Source organism: Leucopleurus acutus, assembly GCF_964270905.1.
Source record: "Leucopleurus acutus genome assembly, chromosome: 20".
Lineage (NCBI taxonomy): Eukaryota > Metazoa > Chordata > Mammalia > Artiodactyla > Delphinidae > Leucopleurus > Leucopleurus acutus.
In genome coordinates, this window is record NC_139162.1 from 50,425,445 (window position 1) to 50,452,907 (window position 27,463).

The 27,463-nt window shown below is 50.6% G+C and overlaps 2 protein-coding genes across 2 annotated transcripts in view; both read right to left on the reverse strand.

The window, feature by feature from the left end:
* Positions 1 to 7,049: 7,049 nt before the first annotated feature.
* Positions 7,050 to 15,505, reverse strand: DACT3 (dishevelled binding antagonist of beta catenin 3; the record flags this gene model as incomplete). Its single annotated transcript, XM_082862364.1, has 4 exons — positions 15,216 to 15,505; positions 9,744 to 9,840; positions 9,424 to 9,576; positions 7,050 to 8,437 (listed from the first exon to the last, which is right to left on the reverse strand). The coding sequence occupies exons 1-4, from the start codon at positions 15,462 to 15,464 to the stop codon at positions 7,050 to 7,052; spliced, it is 1,887 nt and encodes a 628-aa protein (XP_082718490.1). The 5' UTR covers positions 15,465 to 15,505.
* Positions 15,506 to 22,540: 7,035 nt separating this feature from the next.
* PRKD2 (protein kinase D2) overlaps positions 22,541 to 27,463 on the reverse strand; it is a 31,145-nt gene continuing 26,222 nt past the window's right edge. The window contains exons 16-18 of the mRNA XM_082863297.1: positions 24,784 to 25,051; positions 23,273 to 23,358; positions 22,541 to 22,938 (exon numbers count right to left, since the gene is read on the reverse strand). Of these exons, the coding sequence (XP_082719423.1) occupies positions 22,726 to 22,938; positions 23,273 to 23,358; positions 24,784 to 25,051 (567 nt within the window). The 3' untranslated portion in view covers positions 22,541 to 22,725. The remainder of the gene's footprint in view (positions 22,939 to 23,272; positions 23,359 to 24,783; positions 25,052 to 27,463) is intronic.

Sequence of the window (27,463 nt, forward strand, 5' to 3'; positions counted from 1 at the left end):
ATCCTACGCATAACCTTAGTTTCCAGATGTGCAATCCTGCCCTGTGTTGCCCAGGAATGTCCCAGCCTCATGACAATGGTATTACTGGCCCCATTTTCTGGAGGGAGAAACTGAGACCCTGGATTCGGATTCAGTTCTGACTTTAATTATTCAAGAAACATGCAGTGGGACTTCCCTGGCCGTCCAGTGGTTAAGACCCAGCGCTTCCAGCGCAGGGGGCACGGGTTCGATCCCTGGTCGGGGAACTAGGATCCCCCACGCTGCCTGGCACTGCCAAAACAATATATTAAAAAAAAAAGAAAGGAAAAGAAAGAAACGTGCAGTGAACGCCAACACTAATTCTAGTGTCAAATACCCAATCCCTATTGAACACTGTCACCCAGATATCTAGAGTATCTCAAATTCAGTGGTCCAAAACTGAGCTCCTAATTCCACCCGCCAAACTCCTACCACAGTCTTACCCATCTCAGTTGACAGTAAATCTTTGGGGTCAATCTGGACTCCCCTCCTCTTCTCACACCCCACAACTGATCTAGCAACAGATCCAATTAACTCCATCTTCAAAGTCTGTCCACGATCCAGTCACTTCTCACCTCCTCTGCTGCCCCCACTCTGGTCAAGGCATCATGCCCTCCAGCTTGGACTATTATAGTCGCTGCTCACTGGGTTTCCAGCTTCTAACTCTGTCTCCCTCAGCCTGTTCCTCACAGAGCAGCCAGAGGGACTCTAACAAAGTCCCCAGGTAATAATAGCAAGGGTTAGTGAGAATGGCGAAACTGGAACCCTCATACGTTGCTGGTGGGAATGTAAAATGAAGCTGCTATTTTAGAAAACAGTCTGGCAGTTCCTCAAAAGATTACAGAGTTACCAGATGACCCAGCAATTCCATTCTTAGGTATCTACCTAAGAGAAATGAAAGCATATGTTCACACACAAACTTGGACATGAATGTTCATAGCAGCATTATTCACAATAGCCCCAAAGTGGAGACAACCCAAATATGCATCAACTGATGAATGGATAAACTAAATGTGGTACATCCAAACAGTGGACTATCATTGGACAATAAAAAGAAATGAAGTACTGACACATGCTACAACATGCATGAACTTTGAAAACATTATGCTAAGTGAAAGACGCAGTTACAAAAGACTGCATATTGCAGGATTCCATTTCTATGTCCAGAACAGGCAACTCTACAGAGACAAAAGTAGATTAGTGGTTGCCAGGGGCTGGGGAGACTGGAGGTTGACAAGTAAGGGAGACAGAGTTTCTACTTGGGATGATGGAAATTTTCTGAAATTTACTGTGGTGATAGTATAGTCACAGCACAACTCTGTGACTAGAATATAAGCCATTGATAAGACATTGATAAAAGACATTGAAGAAGACATAAATAAATGGAAAGACATCCCGTGTTCATGGATTAGAAGAATTAATATTGTTAAAATGTCCATACTACCCAAAGCAATCTACAGATTCGATGCAATCTCTATCAAATTTCCAATGGCATTTTTCACAGAAATAGAACAAACAATTCTAAAATGTGTATGAAATCACAAAAGACCCTGAATAGCCAAAGCAACCTTGAGAAAGAAATACAAAGCTGGAGGCATCATGTACCCTAGTTTCAAACTATATTACAAAGGTATAGTAATTAAAACAATATGGACCCAGCAAGCCCACTACTGGGCATATACCCAGAGAAAACCATAATTCAAAAAGACTCATGCGCCCCAATGTTCATTGCAGCACTATTTACAATAGCCAGGACACGGAAACAACCTAAGTGTTCATCAACAGAGGCATGGATAAAGAAGACATGGTACATATATACAATGGAATATTACTCAGCCATAAAAAGGAACGAAATTGGGTCATTTGTAGAGACATGGATGGACCTAGAGACTGTCATATAGAGTGAAGTAAGTCAGAAAGAGAAAAACAAATACCGTATATTAACGCATATATGTGGAATCTGTAAAAATATTGATATAGACGATCTTATTTACAAAGCAGAAACAGAGACACAGATGTAGAGAACAAATGTATGGATACCAAGGGGGAAAAGGGGGGATGGGATGAATTGGGAGATTGGAATTGACATATATACACTATTGATACCATGTATAAAATAGATAATTAATGAGAACCTACTGTATAGCACAGGGAACTCTACTCGATGCTCTGTGGTGACCTAAATGGGAAGGAAATCCAAAAAAGAGGGGATGTATGTATATGTATAGCTGATTCACTTTGTTGTACAGTAGAAACTAACACAACATTGTAAAGCAACTATACGCCAATAAAATTTTTTTTAAAACCCCCAATATGGTACTGGTACAAAAACAGAAACATAGATCAATAGACCAGAATAGAGAGCCCAGAAATAAACCCATGCATACATGGGCAATTAATTTACAACAAAGGAGCCAAGAATATACAATAGAGAAAAGATAGTCTCTTCAATAAATGGTGTTCTGAAAACTGAACAGCTACATGTAGAAGAATCACAAAAAGTAACTCAAATGGATTAAATACTTGAAACTAAGACCTGAAACCACAAAAGTCCTAGAAGAAAACATAGGCGGTAAGCTCCTTGACATCAGTCTTGGAGATGATTTTTTGGATTTGACACAAAAAGCAAAGGCAACAAAAGCAAAAATAAACAAGTGGGACTACATCAAGTTAAAAGCTTCTGCACAGCAAAGGAAGTCATCAACAAAATGAAAGGACAACCTACAGAAAGGGAGAAAATATTTGCAAACCATGCACAGGATAACGGATTAATATCCAAAATATATAAAGAACTCATACAACTCAATAGCAAAAAAAAAAAAAAAAATCTGATTTAAAAATGGGCAGAGGATCTGAATAGACATTTTTCCAAAGGAGACATACAGATGGCCAACAGGTACATGAAAAGGTGCTCAACATCACTAATCTCCAGGGAAATGCAAATCAAAGCCACAATGAGATATCACCTCACCCCTATCAGAATGCCATCATCAAAAAGACAAGCCATAACAAATGTTTTCGAGGATGCGGAGAAAAAGGAACCCTCGTGCATTATTGTTAGGAATGTAAATTGGTGCAGCCACTATGGAAATCAGTATGGAGTTTCCTCAAAAAATTAAAAATAGAACTACTGTATGATCCAGCAATTCCACTCTGAGTATTTATCCGAAGAAAATGAAAACACTAATTTGAAAGGATATATGCACCCCTGTGTTCATTGCAGCATTTCTTACAATAGCCAAGATTATAGAAGCGACCTAAGCGTTCATCGATGGGTGCATGAATAAAGAAAATTTGAATATAATGCAATATTATTCAGCCATAAAAAAGAAGGAAATCATGCCGCTTGCGACAACATGGATGGACAAGTGACATAAGTCAGAGAAAGACAAATATCACATGGTCTCCTTATATATGGAATCTAAAAGAAACAGGCACAACATTGTAAATCAACTATACTTCAATAAAAACTAAAATTAAAAATAATTAAATAAAATACAGTCCTTCAGCAAAATAAATAAATAAATAAAAACAAAACCAAGTTCATAGGTACAGAGAACAGACTGATAGTTGTCAGAGGGGTGGGGGGGATGGGCAAAATGGGCGAAGGGGATCAAAAGCAAATTTCCAGTTATAAAATAAATGTCATGGGATGTAATGTACAACATGGTGCTATAGTTGATAATCCTGTACTGAACATTTGAAAGTTGCTAAGAGTCAATCTTAAAGGCTCTCATCACAAGGAAAGGAAAATAAAGAAACAAAAGCCATTGAGCTCTATATTTTATATGGGTGAATTTTATGGTAGTGAATTATGTTTCCATAGAACTGTTAACCCCTCTTCCCCTCCAAACACCTAAGTCCCTCTTCTGCTCTGAGTTCTCCCATGGCTCCCATCTCTGGAGGAGTAAAAACCAAGTTCCTCACCATGGCCCACGAGGCCCCACGGGATGCAGTGGTCCCAATCATTCTTTGCCCTCGCCTCCCCCTCTTCTCCCCCTCACTTACTGCTCCAGACACGCTGGATTCCTGGTTATTTTGCCAACATACTAGGCACTGTTTTGGCTTCAGCAGTGGCTGACCCCTCTGCCTGGAGGCTCTTCCCCAAGAGATCCACAAGCCTAACTCCCCCACTTCCTTCAGGTCTCTGTTCAAATGCCACCCTCTCAATTAGACACCTCTGATCACTCTACTTAAAATTACAAACTCCTCTCCTCCCCCATCCCTCCCAATTCCGTCATATCTCTGCTCAGTTTCCCCCCACAGTCCTTATCACCTTTAAAAATTATAGAAGTTATATATTTATTATGTCAACATCCCCTCCTGCCCCCCCCAGCCCCTATCCCTGTGAGCAGTTCCTTGTGTATCCGTCTAGAGATGATCCATATAGAAATAGGCTTATAGGGCAATGGCTAACAGCATGGACTCTTAGGCAGTCTGAACTTAAATTCTGGCTTTGCTACTTATTGGTTTCAGGTAAGTTACTCAAGAGATCTGTGCCTCGGTTTCTCCATCTGTAAAACGGGCATAATAATCATATCTACGTCCATGAAATTGTGAGGATTAAATGAGTCAGAGAATGGAGGCTGGCATATAAAGTAAGTGCTCATTGAGTGTCAGCTGTTACTTTTTATGATTAAGCACTAAAATTTTAAAAAGGAAGAAAGGTCAGCCATCTGTACTTCAACCATGTTGACCACTGTGTGGCCTGTGTATCCTTAGACAAGTCCCTTCCCCTTTTGGCTTTAGTTACCCCTTTTATGAAACAGAGATGGGGCAAATACTCCCAAGGGCTTGAGAAGCAATGACTTTTCCCGCAAACTTTAAAAAATAACTTTGGGAGTTCCTTGGCAGTCCAGTGGTTAGGACACAGCACTTTCACTGCAGTGGCCCCGGTTCAATCCCCGGTCGGGGAACTAAGATTCTGCAAACCGCGACTAAGAGGCCGTATGCTGCAACTAAGAAGCCCCCATGTCGCAGCTAAGAAGCCTGCATGCCTCAACTAAGAAGCCCGCGGGCCACACTAAGTCCACATGCTACAACTGAGACACAGCACAGCCCAAATAAATGAATAAATAAATATAAAAAAAAAGAAAGTAGGGAGACATGCTAATTAAAACAGAACACCATTCCGCCCCCCCCCCAGGTTGGCAAAATGAAAATGATTAATAGCATCTCTTGTTTGGTGAAGGAGTGGAAAAATGGGCATCTCAGGGGTTGCTGTTGGAAATGTCAACTGAGGGCAGTCTCAGTGGAAGGAAGTGTGACCAAGTCAATTAAAAATTTTTAAATGATGGTACTGTAATGACCAAGCCAGTCTATTTCTAGGAGTGGATCCTACAGAAATATATATATGTAAAAAAGAGGCATGTACAAGGACATAACTGCAGTAAGGTCCAAAATAGCAAAGGAACTGAGGAGCTGACAACAGGGTTAGATTATGGGTACCCCCGACCCCATGGAATCATATGCAGCTACTACAGTGATAGGAAAATACGTCATCTAAATTTAGATGAAATGAACAAATCCCTAGAATACAACTTAGTAAAACTGACATAAGAAGAAATAGAAAAGCATAAACAAATAAAATAAAATAGAAAAGCTAAATAGTACTAAACCCTCAGAGATTCAATTAATTAAAATCCTTCCCATATAGAAATCTCCAGGCACAGATAACAAAAAAAATTGATAAACAATGCATACATATGGCCCAATTTATGTAAATATATAGTTTTACCTATATAGAGTATAACTATATGTATATGCATATATATAGTTACATATATTTATATAGCTACAAGATTCATATATGTATGCAAACACATAAAGGAAAACATACAAGGGTGCACATCAAACTGATTATGATGACTTCTGAGAGAAGGCGTTTGGGGCTGTCCCTTTACCTACATTATTTCCATTTAAAAATTTTTTGTTTTTTATCTTTATTATTTCCATTTTTATGAAACCATATTTATGACCAAACAAAACTCAACCAAAGGTCAGAGTCATTAAAGTAAAATATTCAATGGTAAGAAAATGCTATTGAGACCTACCCTGGGATCTGCCATCTGGTTCTGGACACTACATACCCAAAGCAAGCCGTAGCTGCTCAAAAAATATTAGTCCAAAGGAAAAGCCCATTTAGCCACAGAAGGAGAGTCCACCACCACGTATGTAACACTGTGCATTTATTTACAAAGAGGTTAGAGAAACACACAGATTCTGGCCCCCCTGTGCACTGGGGAGTCACCATCGTCATAATAAATACAGTAAGTTTAAAAAAAGAAAAAAAATACTGGATCGGAACAACTGAGGGTCATCCTGGACTCCCCCCACTCCCTCTCACAGAGGGTGCCACGAGATAGAAGCCATCTTCCTTCCCCTCTTCTACCCTCCAATCCTCCATATCTGTCCGGGGAGGGAGGTGAAAGAGTCTTTCTTTCTAGGTGTTACCAACTCCTACTTGACCCTCAAAACCCCAAAGTCAGTGCTCCTTCCCTTCCCAGGGCACTCTGCAGGCACCGTCTGGGTCAGACACAGAGTCTCTGACCAGGGTGCTAAGGGGGTATCCTAAGGGTCCAGGGACATGGAGGGGGGCACTTTGTGAATGAGGGGGGCCATATCTGGGCATGGAAAGGAGGAATAAGAAGGCTCAGTGAGAGAAATGAAGGGGAACAAACGGACTAAGTGTCTAAACTAAAATGGGGAAATTCAAACTGAATTACCCCTGCTGCATACCATAGTACACCCATAGTACAGATGAAGAAAGTGAGGCCCACAGAAAGGGAACTTTCTTGCCCAAGGGCTGCAGAGCCAGCAGCTGAACTGGGTCAAACAGGGCTCCTCCCCCATTCCTCCCTGTGGTGGAGGGGGAGCCTTTTCAACCAAGACTGCAGTGGATGGGGCAGTGAGGAAGGGTCTTTGGAAGCAGAGAAAATGGTGGTCTTTGGAAGGGAGGTGTAGAAGGGTCAGTGATTGGGGGTGTGATGGTGCAGAGGCCATGAAGGGGGAGCCCAAGCAAACCTCTAAACTCACACTGTAGTCATGACCTTGAGAGAACCCGAACGGAAACGCAATATCTTCTTCTTGAGCGCGTGGGAAGCCTTGATCTTCACAAAGACTTTGGCGGGGCCCGCGGGCGCCCCTACACCTGCACCAGCCCCTGGCCCGGAGGCCGCGGTGGCTGCCACCAACTGCTGCGGCCACACGAGGCCACCGCTGCCATCGGAGTCGCTGGATGCGGAGCTGAAGGCAGGCGACTCTCCCTCGCTGGCGCTAGATTCACTCTCCCCGTAGCCGACGCCGACGCCGCCTGTCGGGCCCCGGCGTCCGAGGGGCCCCAGGCGCCCGGCCGAGCACTCCGAGTCGCTGCCCGCGCAGCCATAGAGCAAACGGCGCTGAGGAGCTGACGGGGATGGGCCAGGACCCGGGCCTCGGGCGGCGGGACCGCGGGGCCGGCCTCGGCGCCCATCGGCAGCGTCGATCTCGGCCGTGGAGCGCCAGCGGCGGCAGGACCCCGCGGCCTGAGCCGCGAGAGTGGGCGCTGGACCACGGCGGGGCCGTGGCGGCCGAGGCTCTTCTCTTTCGGCTGTAGGGTACTTGGGGGGGCCCGGAGGAACCGCGGCGGCGCGGCCCAAAAGGCTGGTCTCGGACTGGGAGCGAGCGGCCTTGCGAGCCCTGGGCGAGCCCCGGCGGCCCGAAGCCTCGGTCATGCGTCCGCGGCGGCCCGCGGCCCGGGGACGCTCCCGGGGTGGGGACTGCTCCACGCTGCGGCCGCGGGTTAGTGGGGGCGCTTTGCGGCGCGCCGCGCGGCCGGGGAGGCCGCGGGTGGCGGCCTGCGCGCCTGGGATGTACTGTGCCTTCACCAGGCGGCCCTCGGCCGGGCTGTCGGGGGGCGAGGGGGCAGCGGGCGGTGCGGCGGGCTCGGGGGCCGCCTCCGACTCCCATGGCGAAGCCCAGCCGCGGCCCAAGGGGGCCGGGCTGGCGGGACGGCCCACCGCGCGCTCCACCGGGGGCTCCGGCGCGGACCGCGCGCCTCCGGGGGGCGGGGACGCGTCGGGCGGCCGCTGGCGCACGCTGTTCTGGCGCCGCGGGCCCCCGTCCGCGCCCCCGGGACTGGTCCGGGGCTGGCCCGCCCCCCGGCGGCGGCGCCTGCGCAAGAGCGCCGAGATGTAGCCGTCCAGGGGCCGCCCGGAGCCCGCGGCGTCTGGCGAGTCCGGGGGAGGACGGCTGCACGGCCGCGGGCTGCGCAGCGCCACGGCGTGCAGGGGACTGGGCGTCAGGAAGGGCCCCGCGCGGGCTCGTCGCTCCGCGGAGGAGCAGGCCTCCGGGACCGCCGCCGTCGGGTAGGGCGCCGAGAAGGACCGGGGCACGGCTGCCCTGACGCCCACCGCCTCGTGTGCACTGGGACTGGCGTCTCCTAGGGGAGGGCGGCAAAAAAGGAAGAGAGGCTCTCAAAGCCCTTTCCCAATGAGCCTAGGAGGGGCAAATTGCCCACCGCCTCTCCTACTCTCCCACTCCCATTAAAAACAAAACACACACACACACACACACACACACAACCTGCTCTCACCCCTTCTCGCACACTAGGTTGATAACAAAATCTTCACAGTGGCCTATAAGACCTTGAATGGTCTGTCCTGCATCTGTGTCTCTGACCTCCAACTCCTCTACATTTATAGGTTTTCAGCTACACTGGCCTGGATGAAGGGGCCAGTCACGCTCCAGCCTCAGGGCCTTTGTACTTGCTGTTCCTGCTGCCTGAACTACTCCTCCCTCAGGGTATCTGCTTGGCCCACTCCCTCACTTACTTTAGGGCGCCACTCAAATGTCACAGTCTCAGTGACCTCCTCTCCGGCCATATTTTCTAAAATTGGAGTTCCCTCCCCAACTCCAAGGGACACGCTGTCGTCCCCTTCCCTAATTTTCTTTTCATGGTACATGTCAATATCTAATATCCCAGATATTTTACTTATTTAGCTTGTATATTACCTATTTCTCCCACTAGAATGTCAGCTTCATGAAGACAGTGATTTTACTGCTGTATCCCTCACCCCTAGGATATGTGCTAGGAATGCACATAGTAGGGACTCAGAAACTTACTTGAATAAATGAACAGCAATTTTTGTTTACCTAATGGCTACCATGTGCCAAGTTCAATGTCTTAGGGCAGAGGCTCACTGAATAGTCAAAACTTCCCTATGAAGTAGGTGCTGTCATTAATCCCATTTTAACAGATGGAGAAACAGAGGGCCAGAAAGAAGCAACATGCTCAAAATCACACAAAAAGGGACTGTCACAGCCAGAATTCGAATCCAGGTTGGTCTGACTCAGACGCTTGTGTTTAAAAGCATCCTCTTATTGTCCATTCCCTGGCTCTCGGGGGCCCAACCCCACCCACCTTACCTAGGGACTTGGGCCTCTCGCTGGCATAGATGCCCCGGGGTTCAGAGGGACCCAGGCGTCCATAGGAGCCAGATCCAGAGAAGCCACTGTCCCCACAAAAGGTCGAGGGTGGTGAGTCCGGACCTCCTGTGGAGCTGGGGTCTTCATAGAAGCCTGGATTCCAAAAAGAAGGGGAGAGACAATCAGGGGGGACTGAAAGGGGAAACCAGGGGTGGGGAGGAAAGGAGGAGATCAAGAGGCATAGAGTGGGGAGCCTGAGAAACAGGAGACAGTGGGGTGGGGTGTCCCAGGCAGACCCCACTACCTCTAGCCATGCTTACCCGAGCTGCGCCCACTCTCCTGTTCCAGGCCCCCAGACTCCAGGCTCAGGTCTCCCAGCTGCTGGCCCAGGTCCCAGATGAGCCCGGGCAAGGCTTCCTGAGGAGGTGGGAAAAGCAAGATGGTCAGAAGTACCCCCGAGCCCTCTGCCAACTGGTCCCCTATTCTAGGAGCTCATGGGCAGGGTTTCACTTTGACAGGGAGGCTGTGATTTCAAAAAGGTAAAAGAGTACCCAAGTTCCAGGATCCCCCTCAAGATCTCTGTCCCTTCATCCCATTAGAAAGTCCTCTGGCTGTCTAACTCTAGTCCCTCATGCTGCAGTCACCTCGTTCCCTCTTAAGTGTGAGTGGTAAGTCTTCAGGAGTCCCCATCCCTTGTCCCCTCCCTATCAGCTCTTCCCTCTATCTGGTGCTCATGGCCCCTTAACCTTATTAGAATGTCCCTCTTTGAGTGTAACTTCAGGTCTTCTTGCTGTAAGGGCAGTTCGCCGCTAAAAGCTGGTGTTGAGAACCTAGCAGATCTCTTAGCCATCCATTCGTCTGCCTTCTCCCAGACTTTGACTCTCCTTTCTCAGATGCTCCTATCTTCCCCCACTGCTCCTTATAACCAATGGAAGGTCCTTCTGCAAGTCTTCCTTAAGTCCTTCCTGCTGCAGATTTTTAAAAAAATAAATTTATTTATTTTTGGCTGAGTTGGGTCTTTGTTGCTGTGCGCGGGCTTTCTCTAGTTGTGGCGAGTGGGGTCTTCTCATTGCAGAGCATGGGGTCTAGGCGCACGGGCTTCAGCAGTTGTGGCACGTAAGCTCTAGAGCATAGGCTCAGTAGTTGTGGCTCAAGGGCTTAGTTGCTCCGCAGCTTGTGGGATCTTCCTGGACCAGGGCTCGAACACCGTGTCCCCTGCATTGGCAGGCGGATTCTTAACCACTGCACCACCAGGGAAGTCCCCTGCTGCAGACTGACTCTTTCCCTCATTTGGATGACATAGGCTGACCATGACTCATAAATCTTTGCTTCTCCTCTCAGAAAGAATCCCCCCCATGCCTACTGGAAAGTCCTTCTGTGAATCTAGCCTTAGTGGTATTGTACTACAGCGGTGAACCCCAGCGGGTTCCTTTGTCCCCAGCAGGGACCACATCCTCCTCCTGCCCTTGCTCCATTCCCACCCAGAAGCCCCCATTGTCTGCTGCAGCTCCACATCCCCATGGGAAATTTCGATGGAGTCTACCCTGGATCCTTGCTGCAGGAAAAGACCATTTCCTATCAGATGTGGATAAATGAAGGTGAAAACCCTTTAAAAGGGGAGTGACTATGACGCGGTGGGGGTAGGGGCTGAAGCAACACAGATGGGGTCTCCAAGACACTAGGACTTAACCCTATTTTGGAAAACAGGGCCAGAGCCAGGAAGAGTCTCACGCGGATCTGGGTGAGGCCAGAGGTGGTGGCAGCCTCAGGCAGACGGTTGACCCTCAGACAAAAGCGGCTTGTCTGGACGGCAGGCGGCAGGAGGGAGGGAAGGAGGGAGGAGGGGCTGAGAGGGCAGACGCCCAGCCTTGCCTATTTAGGGCAGAAAGACTGGCCGGCTCCCCCGCAGACAACGCCCCCCCCCACCCCCGCCCCGCAGCTTCCTACTCCTTCGGCTGCTCTCCTGGGCCCCAGTCCCCACCCCTCCCCCCTAGAACAGAAGCCCCCATCTGGGCTTGTTTATGGGAGGAAAGTCAACAAATCGTTCCACTTTGGGCTCCTGCCCTGCGTGTAAAGAGATGCTCGGGGTGGTGTCATCTTTGAGCAGAAGCCAGGAATGCAGCCGAATTGTGCAGCCTCAGGGGTGGCTGAAAACATCAAGGACCTCCCCTATACCCCATAACCTGTCCCCCACTAATCATGCCCTTGCTCACGCTGCTGGAGCCACACTGGCCTCCTCGCTGTTCCCTGAACATATCACACATGCTCCTACCTCGGTGGGATGTGTTTCCCCAGCATACCCTCCTGGCTCTCTCCCTTGCTTCATTGAGATTGTTACATGCTCCCTTCTCTGGCCACTCTTTCCAAAATAGCTCCTGATCATTCTGCACCTGGGTTGCCCTGCCTTTTTTCCCCCATAGCAGTAATGACCTCCTGACTTAAAGTGACATATCAGGCTATTTGTTTATTGTCCTTCTCCCTAGATTGTCAGCCCCAGCCCCAGGAGGGCAGAGATTTTTGTCTGTTTTGTATACTGCTGTGCCTTCCCCCACCTCCACACGCACCCCCCAACCCGCCCCAGGGTCTAGAACAGCTCCTGGCACAAAGTAGGTGCTCAGGAAATATTTGGGGAAGGAATGAATGAATACCACAGAATACTATACAGCTGTTAAAATGGAATGAGGCAATTTCTATATAGAACCATCTCCAAGACCTATCATGGAGTGGAAAAAGAAAAATGCAGAATGTATAGTATAAGGGTGAGTCAGAACTACCGGGGGGTCGTGTTAAAACCTAAATTACTGGGTCTGACCTACAGAGCTTCTGATTCCAGGCAGAAGCCTGAGAATTTGCATTTTGAACAAGTTCCCCAGTGACGCTGCTAGTGGTCCAGCGGGCCACACTTTGAGAACCACTGTCCATAGTGTCTGACACCTCACCCAAGAAACTGGAATTTGAAAAAAAGCAAAGCGAACTCTACGTATCTTGGTATGTAAGCCGTTTCTGCGCATAGATGCAGAACTCACGCCAGGGTGACAGTGGTGGTGATCACAGGGGAGAGGGTGCATTTACGGGGTCAAGGGAGGGATGAGGGGACTGGATGGTAGGATGAAGTGTTTATGGAGGCATGGCTGGGAGCCAGATTGCCAGGGTTCAAATTCAGCTCTGCCACTTCCCAGCTGTGTGACCTTAAGCAGGTTACTTCACCTCTCTGGGCCTTAGTTTCCTCATCTGTAACATGGGCATCATTCGACTCCCTCTCCTATGAGGTTGTTGTGAGGATTAAATGAGTTTAAACAGCAGTTCCTTTTAGGCACTTAATAAATGCTGGATTTTATTATTACATGAAAGCTATGAATTTCTAACAAGGAAAATATAAAATCACGTTTTACTTGTGTAGTTAGAAATAAGAGAAAAAAGATTTTTTTTTTTTCGGTAAGTTCTGCAGGTCTAATTTCAGTTCTTCCACTGCAGGGAAGAGTAGGAGTTTGGAAGATAAACAGCAGAGGCCTCCTCTTCCCCTGTGCCTGGACCCCCCAGCACCCCCGTAGTCTACACACCCCACCCCATTTGTAAGTCTGACCTCATTTCTTCCAGCTGCAAAGGGACAAATCTTTAAAAGACCAGAAGGTCCTTGGCCTGAATCTGGCTCCCTGCCTACCCACAATGCCCCTCACCCTTTTTTTGCAAGCCCTTCAGCAAGTGGGCCTGAGGCTCTCCAGCTCAGGCAGGTTTAACATGAATGTGGTTCGGACCCCTGGAGACCCCTTTGCCCAAACTTTCCCAGACCTTGGCAGCCCCCACTCACATGCCCCCAATCTGTGTCCAATTCCCTTTATCTCTGTTAGGAAGTCCTTCTGCAAGTCTAACTTTAATCCTTCTTGCTGGAAGGGGACCATTTTCCTTGGTGGGAGAGAACAGAACTCCTGCCCCCATTCAGGATTCTTGCCTCTTTTCTCTGAGATACCCCTAATCTTTCCCTTCATCCCCATCATTCCTATTAGAAACGAACCAACTCTGGCTTCCATCTTTCTTGCTTCAAAGGGAGTGTATTCCTGGGAGGGGGGTGGAGGAGTGGGAGGGGTAAGCTTCATAAAACAGAGACTCAGGGACCAGAGGAGGCTCCCACCCCCTCTTTGGAAGGACCCAGGAACCCCCAACACCAGAGGAGTTTATATTTAGCGCTTCTCTGCTCCTCCCTCAGTGGCGCTGTCTCCTTCCCGTTGCCTGCCACCGCCTCCTCCCTGACGCTGGGACGGAGCTTTGCCTGGAGATTGTGGGGGGAAGAGGCCCCTCCACTACCACCTCGTGGGGGAGATACTGAGGGCTGGGGGGTAGACAGAGGGGCAGAGAAGGGGGAGGCTGAGGCAGAGAGAGGCAGAGGATGAGGGACAGGGAGGCAGGACACAGCTGGCCCATCCGCATGCCTTCTCCCTTTCCTTGGAGGGGTGGGAGGTGCCTTCCCAAGCCCAGCCAGCTCAGGGTGGGGTGAGCTGCTGAAGGCCCCTACAACGCGTCTCTAACTTTGGGAGGGGGTGAGGCCTCCCACAGCTGTTTCTGTTTCCAGAGAAGAATGTGCAGGGTCCCTCTCCCCACCGGGGGTGGGGGGGCTGGGGGGGAGGGACCGGGCTTGCAGCCCCGAGTCTGGTTTCAGTATTCCTCCCCATTCTCCATCTGGGGAGGGGGCAGTCGAGGTCAGTAGCAGGGAGAGCCCCCTCCCCCCACTACCTCGGCTCAGGTTTCCCCAAACGGGAAGCTCTGACCACACACAGGCTTGGGGATGGGATCAGCAAGTGAAGCCCGGGTCTGGGGCCTGGCGGGCTGGGGGGAGGGGAAGAGAGAGAGGGACAAGGATGTGGGGCAGGAAGAGAGAGAGGTGCAGAAATGCGAGAAGGGAAGGCCAGGGAGACAGAGATAGAGAGACAGAGGATTGAGGAAGACGGAGAAATAGACACAAAGTCACAGAGATGGGGCAGTTGGGAAAAGAGTGCAAGAAACACAGGAAGAGGTCAGGAGAATTAAGAAATGGCACAGAGAAGGAAAGAGGGGTGATGCTCCTTAAGTAATTCTGGAGACCTCTGGCTCATCTTCCACTATCAGAGCACCCAGGGAATCTAGAAGTCAGACACCCATGCTGCCTCAATCTGCCACCTCTTGGCTTAACCAGGGCTGTGGCCAGGTAGGAAAGGAGGGAAAGTGTCACAGAGGGTCAAGATCACCGTGGGATCCTAAGGGACTGTGAACTTCCTCTCAGCAGCAATCCCTCCCTCAGGAGGCCCGAGGATCCCCTCCCCCCCTCCCCGCCCCCTCCGGAGATCTCCAAGCACACCAGGACTTAGGGAAGTCGGGGCCCGGTATGGAGGCCGGGAGAGAGGCATGTTTGGATCCTGCCGTGTGACCTTGGGTGAGTCGTTTGCCTTCTCTGAGACTCAGGGTTTTTTTCTCTGTGAAGTGGGAACTATCACCCCCTGCCCCCCAAGCTGCAAGAAGACAACGCTCGCCAAATACTCAGCCTGGGCTTGACACATACTTGGTGCCCAGATGGATTTTCTTTGGGGAAGGGGTGTAGGGAATGGGCCTGAGGGTCCGGCGGAGGCAATGCAGCCCCCTTCCCCAGTTTGGGGGCGGGGAGGCCTGATCCCGCCCGCCGCCCCGACCCTCCAGCCCCACCCCCCTCTCCTTTCCCCCTCCTCCCTCCCCCACCCGGACGGGTGTCTGAGCATCCAGCCGAGACAGGCGGACAGACAGACACAGACGGGGGCAGAGGGACGGACGGACAGGCGGCCCCTCACCAGCTGCTCTTCCAGGGCCGCTGCGGCCCGGCGCGCCGCCGCCGCATCTTCGTCCTCGTCGGCGTCCTCCTCGTCCTCGGCCTCGGCGCCCCCCATTCCGGGCTGGGCCAGCCGCAGCGCCTGCTGCACGCGGTACTCCTGCCTCTCCCGGAGCCAGTGTAACTCGCAGAGCCCGGCCAGGCTGCCCTCCAGCCAGCCCCGCAGCCGACCCCTCTCGGGGCTCACCGGGAAGGAGAAGGCCCGGATCATGGCTGCGGCCCCCCGCCCCAGCCCGGCCGGGCCCCGCGGCCACCCCTCTCCCGGTCCCACCTCCCCGCCCCAAGAGCCCGCCTGCCCGCCCGCCCGCTGGCCCGGCTGTCACCGTCTCATCTGCATAGGCGCCCGCCCATTGGGCCGCCCACCCGCGCCTTATCTGCATGGCCACGCCCCCGGCGACAGAGCAACCATCGCTTATTGGCTGGTACCCTTCCTTACGAAGATGCTCTGCTGTGCACCCGCGCCCCCCAACGCGACGCATGCTCGTAGCTGCCTACTCGCTCTGCTTACTGGTCTCTTCGCCACGCCCCCCTTCTCACCTCCCTTTGGGCCGTGGCCATGCCCCCACGCGTCACAATGAAACAAGTCTGCCCCTTGCCCCGATGTCATTGGTCCTTGTCTCCCCTGCAGCTGGTTCCGCCCCCTTGCAGGAGAGGTCTGGCTACCATTGGACTGTCCCGCGAGAGGGGCAGGGGTGATCTATAAATAGAGAATCTGTCCCCGTGACATTTTGGCAGCTGCTTCTCTCCCCCCACCCCTCGTAACCTTCAGCTTCTGAGGCTAAGCGGGGGGTCGGAAAGGGTTTGAGAGTCGAGTGCTGATTTTGCCTGCTCTTCCAGGAAGCCTTCCCAGACATTCAGCTGTAAAAGTAGAGGGCCAAACCACTAAAAATTGGTAATCCTCCCATAAAATTGTGCTTCTGAGCGAGACCGGCTTCACGGGCATACGACCGGCTTAGAAGGGCCCCGAGCTTGGTTTAATATTCTGCAGTTACTGTCTTGAAATTCTTATTTTTTTGAAAACGGGCCTGGCATTTTCATTTTGCACTGAGCCTTTCAAATTCGGTAGCCAGTCTTACGTCTAAGAGTTTAAGATCGGTCATGTCCCAAATTCTGGAATTATAAGACCCTGGCTGTGAGATTCTATGATTCCACCCTAACAGAATCTAAGCGTCTTTTGTCTCCCAGATGCTGTGAGGCTTTGCGCTCACCCTTCTACGATTCCAGGGGCCTTTGTTCTACGTTCTAAGAGGCTTTGTTCTCAGCCTTCTAAGATGCTCTGTTCTCAACGTTCTGTGGTTCATAAGTCTGAGCCTGACGTTCGTTTCCAAGGTTCCCTCCTCCCTCCCCTGGCTCCGCGAGCGGGGCTGGCGCCCCCTCAGGCGGCCAGCCAGTGTCACTACACCGAGTGTGCGTCCCTACAACCTTCAAGATTTAGCTTCAAAATTCATACCCATTTCTCAGACAGACCTTCACTCCCTAAAAGCCAGGGCCCAGAAGATCATGTAAGACCCTCCCTCTTTTATGATCCCAGGTTACCTTCTGGTCGTGAACTGGAGAGACAATGTTGGTGACTGAGAGCAAAGACTCCAGAACCAGACTGCCTAGGGTGAGCCCTAGCTCTTCCACTTTCTAGCTGTGTGACCTTGGGAAACATGCTTAACCTCTCTGTGCCTCAATTCCCTTAGCTGTATAATCGGAGTTGTAACACTGTCTACCTCATAGAGTTGTTATGAGGATTAAGGGAGATGTTTGTCAAGTGCTTGGAGTAGTGCCTTCCATGTATAAAGAGCCACAGAAGGGTCTGATAAATAAGTTAAAAATAATCTAGTGAGTCCCAAGGAGAAAAAATGAGTCTGGGTTTTAGTAGAGATAAACTTTATTTAATCCCCCTCTTGTTTTATTATTATTATTATTTACTTACTTATTTTGGCTGCGCTGGGTCTTAGTTGCCGCACGCAGGAGCTTAGTCGTGGCATGCATGTGGGATCTAGTTCCTTGGCCAGGGATCGAACCCGGGCCCCCTGCATTGGGAGCATGGAGTCTTACCCACTGGACCACCAGGGAAGTCCCCCCTGCCTCTTGTTTAAGACAGATGTAGACTGTCCTTACATTACCTTAATTTACCAACAATGGGGAGATGATCAGGCTGATGAAAGGGGATATGGAAAACTCTCTCTCAAACAAGATTTTCTTAGTAGTAAGGATCTGGGGTGATGTCAGGATTGGTCTTCATCTCTGCTGTTTGTGCAAGACCAGTTGAACCATTTGCTGTGTAAAATGTGGGATCTGGAGCTGACTTAGGGGTTCTGGCCATTTGAAGATGGGTATTCCTAGGAAGACAAATAAAAAGAGAATTATTCATGGTTGAATAAGGGAGTAAAACCAAGATTTGAGACCAGAGGGCAGCCATTTAAGAGGGTTCCAAGAAGGAGGTGAAGAGAGATCCTTGGTTGGTGGAGTCAGAACAGCGGTAGCGATTTTGTGGATTTCCTTGTTGGCCTTTTCATGTTGATGACGACGATGTCTGCAGAGTTCCTGGGGATGAACCTGGAACTTCCTGGTTCCAGGAAGTTCCTGGGGTTACTTCCAACCGCAGCACACAAGTCCCTGCCCTGGAAACCCCTGAAGAGTTGTCCAAACATGGTCAGAGGCCAGATGAAATCCTTGGAGTTCACTCCCAAGCATTTGGTTTCTTATCCCAAGGTTTCTTTGGGTCCTGATGAAAAAGGAGATTACAGACATCCTGGATCTGCATGATTGTCAGCCTCCACAGGATTTGGCGGATCTCTCACGTTTGTGAGGAGTTGGGGGTTTGACAGGAGAAAGAATGAATTCTGAGGTATTGATAGAATGAAGGGAAATTGAAACGCTGATAAGGGCTGCGAAGTCGCCACGAGTAAATTATGAATCACTGGGGGGCAATCCAAGACTCGTGGAAATAATTGCCTTATTTGTTTGAGTGGTCAGAAAACAAATGTCGATTAAAGGTGGAAAACCAAGGAGAAGGTGCAGGGACAGGACTGGGACCATGAGATGAGTCACAAGAGGCTCGATGCCACTGACACCAAGAGACATTGTCAGTGACATCAGTTGACTCGGGATTAGTAATATTGTGATAGCTGGAAAACCCAGGTGAGTTCAATGAGGAGGTGGTTCCCTCCATTATGGTTTTATGGCATCATTTAAAGTTCAGTGATTACAGAAACTGAGTCCCGTGAATGGGCCATTAGGGAAGTTGTATTGAATAAAAGGAGGACAGGAATCCTGATTCATAGATGGTGGGGGCAGGGAGAACTTCCTGTAACAATCGAGCACTGAGTTGGGAGGGGTCTTGGAAGGGAGTATGTGGGACAATGCTCAATCCATCTGCAACGATCCTATTTTCCAAATCAGGTCACATTCTCAGATACTGGGGGATAAGACTTTCACATATATTTGGGGGGACACAATTCAACCCGTAAGAGACCCAGAAACCACTGGAGTTGCATTTTCAGTCTTGGGTGAAGATGAAATTAATGATGGGATAAATGCGTTCTGTGGATGAGGTTTTACCTTCAGGTGCAAGGTCATGTACTAAATAGTATACTTGTGGCTTACATAGTTGTAATTTGTCCCCAGATATCTTGCGTCCCTATGGGCAAGGGCACGGGGTAGATATTGAGTGGCAGTGAGTGAGCTGTTGAAATGAACAGAACAGACGAGAAGATGATCCACGTTTTGGATTAGAGAGGAACTGCAAGGGAAGACCAAATCCTTCAAATTTACACTCAGCGTCTGAGAAAAGTAAGTAGGAACTTCAGTGAGTCCTTGAGACCTCCCTGTCCGTGTATATTGTTGATGTTCCCAGGTGAAAACAAAGAGAGACTGTGAATTGGGGGGTGTTGGAAGGAATAGAGGCTGGCCAGGAAGGTGTATGGATCGGGAGCTCTCGGGAACCAAGGTTTGACTATTTTATTTATGGCCTACAGGTCTTGGACTAGCCAGTATCCCAATGGAAACACTGGGGTTCTTCTTGGTTCCCTGACCAGGGATTGAACCCAGGCCCTCGGCAGTAAAAGCGCAGAGTCCTAACCACTGGACCGCGAGGGTATTTCCAACATTGGGGTTCTTGACAGTCAAGATGGGAGTGTTGCAGGGGCTGGAGGTGGGTATGAGGAGGCCTTGAATGATGGGTTGAGTGTGTCAGAGCATGTGAAGGTGGTTTCAGGAGGGACGTGAAAAAAATCTATTTCCACTTTAAGAGGCTCAGCCTCTGAGATGCATCCTATGTTTGCTGAGTTGGAGGCCCAAAGAGAATCACGGGTTGGGGTCAGCATATCTTGACTCTGTGGGCCTCAGGGAGAGGTTGATGGGTTTTTTTCTGGGGGGTGAGAGAGATTAGTGCTCTAAGATGGACAGTGGCAGTCAGGGACTGGGAAGAATAGGCTCTCTTGTGAACATGAAATGTTAATGTTCCCAAATGATAAAATATCCCTTCCTGAAAGACTTATTGGAATAATCTGAGTAAAAAACTGTGCTGGGTAGTAAGGGGCCTAACAAGACGGACGGAGAGTGGCTTAGACAACGGTGTGGCAAATTGTGGCATCTCATGGCAATCATTGCTGGGCAGGGGGCTTCTCTGGTGGCGCAGTGGTTAAGCATCTGCCTGCCAATGCAGGGAACACGGGTTCGAGCCCTGGTCTGGGAAGATCCCACATGCCGCGAAGCAGTTAAGCCCATGCGCCACAACTACTGAAGCCCATGCGCCTAGAGCCCGTGCCCCGCAACAAGAGAAGCCACTGCAGTGAGAAGCCCACGCACCGCAACGGAGAGTAGCCCGCAAGAAGCAAGCCACTAAGAAGCAACGAAGACCCAATGCAGCCATGAATAAATAAATGAAATAAATCAATTTAAAAATCATTGCTGGGCACCAAGGGAGGGTAAGGGGTGGGGGGGACTATGAGATACTTAAGGGGGTGGGGTGGCCCCTGTACCTACAAAGCCAGGGCTAGCACGTCCATTAATGAGAATGGTCATTTCCCTCTGTGGTTTGAAGGGTGTTTATGGACACAGAGGAAAAAATCTGCTGGGAGTCCCTGAGGAGACTGAATCCAATTCCGTTTTGTATTTTAAAGCTGGACAGTCTCAAATCCAACGTCCCTTTTCTTTACAGTACCTATAGCAGTCTCTGTCAAGATTTGCTTTAGTGTTTTGTGATGGCCCTGATAGGATGGACCTCTTTTTTCTTTTCCTCTCCCGTTGTTTAAGTAGCAGGGTCTTACACTGGATTGTGTGAATTTTTTTTTTTTTCCTGCATCCTCATGTTGGGCTCTCTTGGAGTTCTGGAATCAAGGCATTTCTCCAGCTAACATGGTGTTTTTCATCATGTCTCTAATTTTTGGTCTCAGAATGTTGACAAAACTCGTGGCCACGATAGAAGCGGTGTGACTGTCAAGGACCAGGCCTTTCCATACATTTCCTGGACTGGCTGTATCATTGCAGATGGATTTGGGTCTCTGTTGTCTCCACTCCTGGATTTTAGACCAGTCAGTTTGAGGAGAAGCATTCAGGATGGAGTGTAAGAGACATTTATTCCCCCGTAGTATTGGCTTGGATTCTGCCTCGGAGGTGTTCTGGCTCATTTGGAGATCCTCATTGACTGAAGTTCATTTAGCTTTTTCAAACTAAAGAGGTGCAACTCCGGAACCGACCAGCAGATGGACTAATGGATATAAATTGGAAAGACTTGGAGCGTAAGCTCTGGGTACTAGCCTAAATTGGCTGCTAAATACCACCCTGTTTTTATGGGGCTCGGGAAAATCTCTAACTATGGCGTGTAACTCCAAGCGTGACCAAGGTGTAAAGAGAACTTGTCTAAGTGCATGCTCTGATTGCTTGCCTTCAGCTGTAGGGCCAACAATCTGAGTGAACAACGGGGAGCTAGGGAGCTGAAGGGCAGGGGTCAAAGGAAGAGAGAGGTTCCCTCTGTCTACAACCTCAGGGCCAAGGTGAACCTTAAGAAGTCAGTTCAGGGACTTCGCTGGTGGCCCAGTGGTTAAGACTCCACGCTCCCAATGCAGGGGGCACAGGTTCGATCCTTGGTCAGGGAACTAGATCCCGCATGCCGCAACTAAAGATCTGCATACCGCAATGAAGATCGCGCATAACGCAACTAACACCTGGTGCAGCCAAATATTAAAAAAAAAAAAAAAAAAGTCAGCTCAGAAGAGCTGCCCCACAGACCCCCAGGCTCCCTCTAGGCTGCCCCACCCTCTTGGGCTCTCCCATTCCAGCCCTCCCCACTCTGGGTCATCACTCACAGGGAACAGGTCTGTCTCCCCCACGGGATGGTGAACCCCCCTGAAGGCAGGACCTGGGCTCAGTTACCACCGTGTCCCCAACATCATCCAACAGTGTGAGAAATGGATGAACCAACGAATGAGCACATTCAGTGTGTAGACAAGTCATCGCATCAATTTAAGAGAAAATACCAGCTATTGTGTATCAGCTTTCTACCGTGGACCAGACTTGTGCTAACTGCATTGTTATTAATAGTTGTGATTAGTAGCAATAAGGCCAAATAAAAAATTAAACCGTTAAGCCATGAGATTACTTGCTTTTCTATAAATCCTTCCCCCCTTCGATCACATTCCTTCCATCTCTCCTCCATTACTCTTCCCTCTCCTCTCTATGCTCCTCCACACTGTTCCCCTCTAGTCCTCCCTCCTGGCAGTGCTCCCTCTGTATATATATATATATTTTTTTAATTAATTAATTTATTTTTGCCCGCGTTGGGTCTTTGTTGCTGTGTGCGGGCTTTCTCTAGTTGCGGAGAGCCGGGACTACTCTTCGTTGAGGCACGCGGTCTTCTCATTGCTGTGGCTTCTCTTGTTGCAGATCATGGGCTCTAGGCGCGCGGGCTTCAGTAGTTGTAGCACGTGGGCTCAGTAGTTGTGGCTCGCGCGGGCTCTAGAGCGCAGGCTCAGTAGTTGTGGTGCACGGGCTTAGTTGCTCCGCAGCCTGTGGGATCTTCCCGGACCAGGGCTGGAACCCCTGACCCCTGCATTGGCAGGCGGAGTCTCAACCACTGCGCCACCAGGGAAGCCCCCTCTGTATATTTTTTACCCCAGTTAGTTCTCCTTCCAAAACTCCTCTCCCTTCAGTGCTCCTCCCCCAACCCTCCTCCATCCCATCTTCTTTCCAGGTGAACTCCATCTGGGTGAACAACAAACTAATGATAGGAGAGTGCGGTGTGGCCAAAATATCAAGGCCATTGGGCCAGGGATGAGTCCGTTTTAATTGCTGGGGAATTAGCTTTGTAAATAACCCCGGCCCCTGCCCCCAGCCCCGCCATGCCCCTCCCCCGGGGCGTGTCCAGTTTGGGCTGGAAGCTGCTTCCCCTAGAACAGTTCATCGCTGGGAAGGCGTGGAGGGCCCCTCTCCGAAGACAGGAGGAGAGCATCACGAGGCAGCCAGGGCGGGAGCACGAGGCCTCAGAGGACACTGATGCGCTCGGCCAGCCCCTGCAACTCGTGGTCCCGGGGTGGGAGGCTCCCGCCGAGCTCTCCGTCGGCTGGCAGCCCCGACCCGGGCAGCGGGTGCTCTGCCACGAACTGCTCCCAGCGCGCATCATCACTCTCGTGCGTGATGTACCGTTCGCCCATCTTCCCCTCCAGCTCTCGGAGGTCCAGCCACGTCTGGTACTCCTGGGCGGAGGAGAACAGGGGTTAGTTTGGGTGCTGCACCAAGGGCAGGCAATAGCGGCCAGAGCTTCGCCCCCATATGATCTGCCCTGCCAGTGAGAAGCCGGGTACGAGGGAAGGTGAAGGCACACCCTTCACAACCTGCCCAGCCAATTAGCTCCACCCCCTTCTACAGCCCAGCCAATGAGAGGCTCAGCCACGTTCCACGTCCATGAAAAATGTACCTACCTCCTTCACTACCTTAGCAGCCAGTAAGAGATATGGCTCCACCCCTTCCTCTAACCCAGCCAATGGGCCAGCCCCTCCCACTTCGCTCTCAGCCCCGCCCCTGCATCACCTGTAACCAGGGGTGGCTGAGAGACTTGTCCACGCTGTAGCGCTTGCGCATCTTCACCTGCAGTAGGTTGTTGATGAGGTCGATGGCTGCACCGGAAGGAGAGAGACGGCTCAAGCCCTGCGGGGTGTGGGGCCGTCCCTCCTCCAACAGGAATCCCAGCCTACTAGCCTGCCATCCAGGCCTTCCTTCTTCACTGGCATGAAAGCGTCACCTGCACTAATCACTCACCCACCCATTTCCTCGTTAAATTACACATTTACCCCCACCCCTCACGAGGCACACACACTAGATCCTCCATCTCTTCTCCAAGTCTCTACCTCAGTTTCCCCATTCCTATGTCACCTTCATAAGTTTTGTCATACACAAGTACATACAGGATCTTGGCTTGCAGGATCTCAGTTCCCCGACCAGGGATTGAGCCTGGGCCACAGCAGTGAAAGCGCGGAGTCCTAACCTCTAGACCAGCAGGGAGCTCCCAAATGATTGTCTTAACTAACCTCCCTCCCACACTTCCTGTCCTCCTGAGCTTCTGGCTTCAGGACCTGCCCCTTGTTCTAACTTATCTAAGGCTTCTTGATGCACCCCAGTATCTTAGCCCTGCCCTTAGCTCACCCTCATACTTGGCTTTGCCCCAGAGCCACGGCCTCAGGACTTAATTTTCCCAGGCCCATCTTGAAGTCGGCAAGGCGCATCACACTACCAGGTCACAACGCCACAGCCCCTATATGCAGAGATCCCAAGATCTGCCTCCATCCTGGCCCCCAACCCCTGCCACCATATGCTTCTCTGACCTCCACCTGCTCCCAGGTTCCAGGTGTGACTTTGGTCTCAGGGCCGGTCAATCCTTCTCCTGGACAGCTTCAGAAACCCTCCATGGCCCTGCCCCTCCTCTAGCCATGCCCCTAAACCAGCTCCCTCCATCACTGGATCCAACACCATGGCCCCAGGCCCATCTCCATCCCAGTCACAGACCCAATACCCGGCAAATTAGCCAAGCCCGTGTTTCTTAACCTTGCCCCATGGTCCCATCGCTTCTGCAGGACTAACCCTTTTGGGGTCATAACCCCAAAGACTCCAGGCCCCAGCCAGTGCCTTGGGAGGATCTGTTCCTTCTCTTGGCCACCCCAGCCCGTTGGCTTTCTCAGGTCTAGTCCCTCTCCTGGTCCCACCCTAGACAAGCCAAGTCTTAGCCCCCAAGGCGGCAAGGGTCTGTCTTAGCGCTGCTAGGACACTTCCTTTCCAAATCCCATGACCTAGTCTAGGCCTGAGTCTAGGGACCCTGGTTCCATACACCCTCTTGAGTCCCTAGCCCAACGTCCCAGGTCCTGGTGCCTCCCTGTTTAAAAGACGGCCCTCCCCATGCCCTTGCCCCATCACTAGGCTCCACCCTCATGACACCAGGCTGTTTTTTAGGGCCCAACCCTCCTGCGGCCCCGCCCATTCTTCCCACCATGCCCCCACCAGGGGGCCTCGGCCCTCGCCTCCGCCCAGGGGTCAGGTGAGTCCCACACCTCCCGCTGAGATGCAGCTCCAAGGGCAGGCTGGGTACATGAAGGCAGCGTTCTGAATCTGGTCTTTGATGTCCTCGTCCTCGTTGAAGGGAAACGTGCCACTGAGGCTGACGTACATGATCACGCCCACTGACCACATGTCCAGCGAGCGGTTGTAGCCCTGGTTGAGCAGCACCTCGGGCGCCAGGTAGGCCGGCGTGCCCACCACCGAGCGCCGGAACGACTTCTCGCCGATGATACGCGCGAAGCCGAAGTCACACAGCTTCACCTGCGGAGGCGAAGGGTAGAGGGTCTGAGGGTGTGTGGAGGTCGTGCTTCCCGCCCCTCCGCAAGTGTACCCCACCACGGTATTCCAGACAAACTCGAACGCTGGTTCGAATCCAGCTTCCTCTGTTCACTAGCTGGGTGACCCTGGGCAAGTGACTTCCTCTCTCTGTGCCTCAGTTTCCTCATCTGTACGAGGAGGAGGAGGACGAGGGGGAGCGTACCAACGCCTGTATCAGACGGCGGCCGTGAGGATTCCCTGAGTTGATCCATCTAAAGTTCACGGGACAATAAATGCCCGGCATGCAGTGAGGGGTCCATAAGGGCTCCCTGCCACTTGGCCTCTGTCACATCGAGCAGGTCTCAACCTCCTCGTGCCTCTGCTTCCTCTTTTGCACAGTGGAGATGCTAACAGTTCCTACTTCAAGGGTAGGGTGTATGAACTGAAATATATGGAAGATGTCAGGAGCAGCGGCAGGCATAGAGCGAGCCTTGGTGACCTCAGCGGAGGGGCCTAACTTCTCCCAGCACGGGCTTTGTCTTCTGGATTGGGAATGTTAACAGCAGCTGCCGCTCAGCCTTCCCTGGGGATTAAATGGGACCGAACATGTAAATCGCTGACGATGGTATCCAGACGGTAACAGGTGAGAACTTACCTTGCCCTTGTTGGGGGCAGTCTAGGGTCATGGACCGGCTTTAGAGCCAGCAATATCTGGGTTCAAGGTCCTGTCTGCTGCTTACCAGTCCATGGGCAGCTGCTACCTCTATTCACATACTGTCCCTCCCCTACACAAAACCCTTCTCTGGCTGACTATTGCCCTGAGCCTCTGTTGCCTTCAAAAACAGCCACACCCCAACCCCTGACCCAAATCTCAATGTGACAACCAAACCACCCTTTCCTAAGATCCTTTGCCCTTTTGACAGACCTTATAATCTTTTCCTTTTCTAAGATCCACGCTTTTCTACCTATCTTACAATGGAATATTATATGGCCATAAAAAGAAGTGAAGTACTGACACATGCTACAACCTAAATGAACCCTGAAAACATTAACTAAGTGAAAGAAGCCAGTCACAAAGACCACATATTATATTATTGTATATTCCATATATTTAATTCCATTTATATGCAATGCTCAGAACAGACAAATCCATGGAAAGCAGATCAGTGGTTGTGGGTTGGGGGGGATGATGGGACTGGAGGATGTTGGCTAAGAGGTATGAGGTTTCTTTTGTGGTGGTGAAAATATTCCAAAATTGATCGTGGTGATGGTTGCACAACTCTGAATACATTAAAAGCCACTGAATTGTATACTTTAAATCGGTGAATTGTATAGTATATGCATTATATCTCAATAAAGCTGTTAAAAAAACAAAAGTACAGATCTTTCCACCACAGGGCCTTTGCACAGGCTGTTCCAGCTGCCTAGAACACTTGTCTCCCCAGAAAACTACTCCTTCTTCAGATAGGTTTTCTCTGACTCTCCACTGGGCTGTACAGTTACGTGAGCTCATAGAACTGTGTCACGGAACTCATCACAGATATAATTACATTTTTGGGACAATTTGATCAACATTTCCTCTTCCCTCCATGATCTTTGCTGTCCAATATGGTGGCCACTGGCCACATGTGGCTGCTGAGCACATGAATGTGGCAAGTGCAACTGAGGAACTACTTTCTATTTAATTTTAATTAATTTATATTTAAAAAGAGATCCTAGGGACTTCCCTGGCAGTCCAGTGGTTAAGAATCCGCACTTCCACTGCAGGGGGCATGGGTCTGATCCCTGGCTGGGGAACTAGGATCCCACGTGCCGTGCGGTACAGTCAAAAATAAAAAATAAAATAAAAATAAAAAGGGATTCTAGATTTTGTTATTGGAAAACTTTTAAATATGCTTGGAACAACTTGGGTGTGTCAATCTACTTTCCCAACGGTTAATTTTATGAAATCTAAGTACAAAACCGAGTATTTCCGGGCTTCCCTGGTGGCGCAGTGGTTGAGAGTTCGCCTGCCGATGCAGGGGACACGGGTTCGTGCCCCGGTCCGGGAGAATCCCATATGCCGTGGAGTGGCTGGGCCCGTGAGCCATGGCCGCTGAGCCTGCACGTCCGGAGCCTGTGCTCCGCAGCAATGGGAGAGCCCGCAGAAGTGAGAGGCCCGCGTACCGAAAAAAAAAAAACAAAAAAAAAAACGAGTATTTCTGATAGAAATTTAATATCTGAATTGAGATGTGCTGTAAGTGTAAAATACACACCGGATTTGGAACACAGTATGAAAAGAAAGAATATTTCATTAATAATGTTTATGCTGGGACTTCCCTGGTGGTCCAGTGGCTAAGACTCCATGCACCCAGTGCAGGGGGCATAGGTTCGATCCCTGGTCAGGGTACTAGATCCCACATGCTGCAGCTGAGA